The sequence below is a fragment of a genome, unplaced genomic scaffold, assembly GCF_019419815.1.
Source record: "Pyrus x bretschneideri cultivar Hongxiangsu unplaced genomic scaffold, Pyrus_bretschneideri_v1 Contig87, whole genome shotgun sequence".
Classification (NCBI taxonomy): Eukaryota; Viridiplantae; Streptophyta; class Magnoliopsida; order Rosales; family Rosaceae; genus Pyrus; species Pyrus x bretschneideri.
The window spans coordinates 72,089-77,326 of NW_025999828.1; the positions used below are offsets into that span (position 1 = coordinate 72,089).

The 5,238-nt window shown below is 36.4% G+C and overlaps 1 protein-coding gene across 1 annotated transcript; it reads left to right on the plus strand.

Annotated features, from left to right (window-relative positions):
- Positions 1-1,792: 1,792 nt before the first annotated feature.
- On the plus strand, positions 1,793-5,238 carry LOC103935483 (ribosomal RNA small subunit methyltransferase, chloroplastic). The gene is made up of 10 exons (XM_009345252.3): positions 1,793-2,147; positions 2,435-2,584; positions 2,726-2,782; positions 3,001-3,099; positions 3,250-3,345; positions 3,729-3,813; positions 4,109-4,161; positions 4,329-4,412; positions 4,732-4,842; positions 4,962-5,238. The coding sequence occupies exons 1-10, from the start codon at positions 1,860-1,862 to the stop codon at positions 5,025-5,027; spliced, it is 1,089 nt and encodes a 362-aa protein (XP_009343527.2). The 5' UTR covers positions 1,793-1,859; the 3' UTR covers positions 5,028-5,238.

The window sequence follows — 5,238 nt, forward strand, 5'->3', positions numbered from 1 at the left end:
GCAGACAAGTAATCTCAAGCCTCTTTAATTCGTTGCAAATACTTAGACACATAATCTGACCATTTCTTAATAGTTTGCATATTAGATTTCATCTGAAATATGTTGGTTCTTGAAACAGTAGAGAACTGTTCTTTCAATCTATTCCAAAGATCACAGGCACTAGAACTACCAATAGCACAAGAAATGGCAGCAGATGATAAAATCGTAGTAATCAATTGCATCAATGCTCGATCATGCATTTTCCAAACAACATAGGCATCATTCTCAATTTGAGAAGAAAAATCACCAAAGACTATACCAAATTCACTTGAATTAACAATAAATCGAGAAGGACAGAGATTGGAACCATCAATAAACTGCATAATTCCATGACCTTCTAACAATAATTGCATTTGAAATTGCAAATTCAAGTAATTCGTATCATCAAGCTTAATATTCATAGAAGTAGAAATTGTGGAAATGAGAGCAGTAATTGGAGATTAAAGAATATGAAGTTGTGATACAGTTACCATATTTGCAAACTTCGAAGAAAATTGTCACTTAGACACCAGAACAAACACCTGGTGTGCAGCAAACCTTCAACACAGTGTCAAAGATCCTAATTTGTAGCAAACCCTAGAAATTGAGAGAAGAAAAAGATCGTCAAATGCACAAAGAGAGAACACAATCATGAGCTGAAATCGTAAAGGCTATATCAAATTGGAGAAGCAGAAGCAACAGAAGGATCAAACAAATTAGCGTAAGCTGATTCGGTGATTGATACCATGTTAACATGTATACAGATATATCAGAGAGAATTATCAAGAACTAGAGAGAGAAAGTAGGAAGAGAGAGAGAGAGATGAATGTGTTGTTTGTATTAATTTCTTACACAGGAAGTCATTACACTTAGACTTATATAGGAGCCAAATTAATGTAACTAACTAACTAACTAAATGCACAATCTGTTGACAAGTATCACAATCACATAACACTAATGTATCCTAACAGATAAACCTATTGAAATTGGGCAAACAATTTGGCATTTTATTTGGATGTTTAATACTAGGTATATAAGCAATGGTGTACATCTAAAGAATCCTATAAAAAAAAATAGTTATGCATGAGAGTCTGGGTCATGTCTCAATCTCAAAGCTAATTATCCTCTTAGACTAGCTAATGATCATTGCTTTGGTAAGTCATTGTCTCATCAACTAGCTAATTAAAGGAAGAGTCCACATACACTTCTAATTAGCTAGTTGATGAGAAAATAGCTTATACCGACTTAGTCTAATTAATTAGTTGGTGAAACAATAGCTTATTAGATGTGACTTGTGAGCCTATATATTGATTATTGCTTTGATAAACCTATTGATCCGTCGACCATGCTAGCCCTTTTCGTTTTTGTTGTAATTTATATGTAATTATAATTGATGAGTTAATGGATATCCATATTGATCCTTCAATTATTTGTAAACATACTATGAGAAATAGCTGCTTGAAAATGGATTGCAGTTTCATTTGAGTTGGTTAATAGGTAGTTGTCACAATCTGACCATTTGTTTGTGGGGAAATGATAAACACATCTCTCGCACGCTTCTACTTAATTTTGATCGTTGTTTTCATTTGATTTATTTAAATCGACGATCAAAAATAAATCAGTGTTAAAAAACTAAAAATGATGTGTGAAAATCACCTCCGTTGTTTGTTTTAGTTTGGGCTTCATTTTTTAAATGAATATATGAAAAGTAAAAAGAAATGTATAAATTGCACATCTCTTTTTAAAATTGGTTTACTCTTTTGGGCTTAATAAAATTTTATTTCAAAACATGAAAAAAATAAAAATACCAAAATACCGAAGATATTCACTGCCGGCGCACAATGGCACCCATGAACTCGGCACCTCTTCTTCTTCGGCAATCTCTCCCGCCAATATCGTCTCCATTCGAAACTCTGAAACCGAAAACTCCACTGCCAGTGCACAATAGCACGCTCGGCGCACGAACACCTGCATATTCACCTTGTTATATAAGAGTTTGCACTGGTAAAACAACCAAAAGAAGTGGAAGTGGAAGTGGAAGAGGAAGCAGAAGAAACCCAGATGACTACCATGCCACTCTCACAGCTCTCAACTCCAAAGGCCGATTTCCCAGAAAATCCCTCGGCCAGGTTTCTCATTTCCTTCTCTCTCTCTCTCTCTCTCTCTCTCTCTCTCTTCCCCTTCCCAGAAAATCAAAATTTTCTTTCTTTCTTTTCAAATTTTATGTTTGGCTGCTGAGAAAATGTATGGAATTGATAGGATTTTAAGATTTGGGTTTTGTTCCAATTATGTTTTCCTATATATATGCCAAAATTTATTGTGTGTAGTACGCTAGAAAGGGTAAGTAGCATCTGATTTGTTATAATATATTTGGTTCTGAATTTATTTAGTTTGTTAAATTTTGGTGTATTTGCAGCATTATATGTTGGATTCTGAGATCAACGATGAGCTCACTGCTGCGGCCGATGTTGGGGAAGGTGATGTGGTGTTAGAAATTGGGCCGGGAACAGGTTCTTTGACTAATACTCTTATTAGTGCTGGTGCAGTTGTGCTCGCAATCGAAAAGGTTGTGTTTGTGTGTGTGTTTCTTATTTCGTATGCAATGGGTCTTTAAATTTGAAATTCTGCAAAAAGAGTGGTATTTGTCTCAATTTCAAATTGTTTTGGTGTTGTGTACTGATTTGGAATAATGTTTTACGTGCTTTAGGATTCACACATGGCTACTCTTGTGAGTGAAAGATTTGTGCAGACTGACCGGTTGAAGGTAAACCACATTTTGTTCACAAATGTCCTCAGAATGTTATATTTCGTCGAGCATTCTAGAGGACCTTGGTAGTAGTACATTTCTAAAAGTACTCCTGATCTGGAGCAAGATCCTATGAATTCTGGACATAATGGAATTTAAATGTTTATGCTACTCCTTATGTTTACCGCTGATGCCATTGTGAATAGCAACTCAAGTTCTTCAACTGAAACCTGTAGGTTTTGAATGAGGACTTTGTCAAATGCCACGTTCACTCACATATGTCGTCCTTATTGGGAAGTATAGAGCCATCTGGTCCAAATTCAAGACTTGCAAAAGTGAGAACCCTGCTTGATTGCTTAGAATGAATTTGACTTCCTAATGACCTGCTAATTTCTCAACGATGCATGCTCAAATGAAAACAGTTAGTCTTTTTACATGTTTACAAGTTTACAAGAATCTAAAATAGCTCATTCTCTTCATTGCAGGTAGTCGCTAATATACCCTTTAATATAAGTACAGATGTTGTCAAACAACTTCTTCCAATGGGGGACATCTTTTCTGAAGTTGTTCTCTTACTCCAGGTTGGAATTCTTTATTAATCTATGATTGTAAAGGTTTTGGTTTTCACTTAAATGTTATCTGGATTATATATCTCATCCGAGCATAGCATGAAGCTAAAAACTTTATAGGATAGGTAAATGAGGGATAGTAATAAATTTGGATCTGTTAGGGCGACTCCGGGTTTGAGTTGTGGAAACAGCCTCTTTGCAAAGCAAGGGTAAGGCTGCGTATGGTAGACTTTCCTTCCCCCCCGACCCTTGCAAAGTGGGGAGCTTTGTTGGCTTGGGGCCACCCTTTTAGGAGTGGAACAAATCAAACTGGATCCATAGACTTCTGAATCTATGGATCTCATATGGGTCATAATTTGGTTCCTTCCATCACTATAATGGTAATGTTATTTCAGGAGGAGGCAGCTTTGCGCTTGGTGGAACCATCTTTGCGGACATCCGAGTACCGGCCCATCAGTATCTTCGTCAATTTCTATTCAGGTATCTCTATCTTTGTATTTAAGTTGTACATAGTAGGCTATTGATCATTTAATTTAATTAAATTTTACTGAAAGACTGAGATGAGTTAGACTTACAGTCTGATACATGTCACGTTATTCCTCCTTCAACCACTGTTGGTAATCGAGTATTAGTATTCGTAGGAGATATACAAGATAACAAGGAGAAGACATCAATGTTTGTTACCGATGAGTTCTGACGCCGTACCAAGTTACTTTCAAATTATTCACATATTCTTTTTTCTGACCTGGTTTCTGTTTGTCATTTCCCTTTTCAGATCCTGAATTCATAATGAAGGTCCCAAGGACAAAATTTTTTCCTCAGCCTAATGTAAGAATTTATAATCCCATAAGAGGAAAAAATTATGCCTTCTAACGATGTCAATTGTAATTTGCTTGATGAATTGAGAACGTAACAGACCAATTCTTTTTTAAAAGACTTAAACCGAATAGTAACTAACCACAAATGCAGATTGACTGATTTTGCTTATATTGCAGGTTGATGCTGCCATTGTTAAATTTAAACTGAAGCAACCTGTAGACTACCCCCCAGTTTCCTCTACTAAAAGCTTCTTCTCAATGGTTTGTTCAATTTCTGTAGTCGGTATCATTCTTTTAGACTATCATTACAGATTTTCATTGCATTAAGTGCGTTCGTCCTCTAACGTCTGCAAGCAACAGAAGCTGAAATTTCGGGTTAGGATTTGAATGGTCATTCTAGTCAAAATATCAATATCGCGTCTAAGATGAAAAAAAGGGTCAATCGTCTTGTTATTTCCATGTATTATTCCATTATTTCATCTCTCCCGCAATACACAAGCTAAGCTTTGCATCCGTCCTCAAGCGTAAATGATTTGATTGCCCTCATTAGAGGATGCCTTGTTTGCATTTGCTGATACAGGTCAATTCTGCTTTTAATGGGAAACGAAAGATGTTGCGGAGATCACTCCAGCACATATGCACTCCCATGGAGATTGAAAATGCTTTGGGAACAGTTGGTCGTCGAGCCACGGTATTGATTTGCTATTTTCCGTTTCCTGTGCATAAAGTATGTGGGAAGAGGTTCGCTAAGCTCCTGCCTCAGAATGTATTCTACTAACTTCGTTCTTATTCTTATATTTTCATTTCCAGTCAAGACCAGAAGAGCTATCCACGGATGATTTTGTGAAGTTGCACAATTTGATCACGAAAGTATAGTTTTCCCATTTATGCCATTTGATCACGGATAAACCACCTTATTGCCTCGAGTATTTGACGATGAACGTTTACCTCATTCAACTATATTTCTCCGGCCGGGACCTATGCCATGTTTTCCTTCACCCCCTGGAGAATTTTACCTACATTATCCTTGAATGTTGTATACAAACCCAAAGAAATAACGGAAAATAAACATTCATCTCGTTGGCTT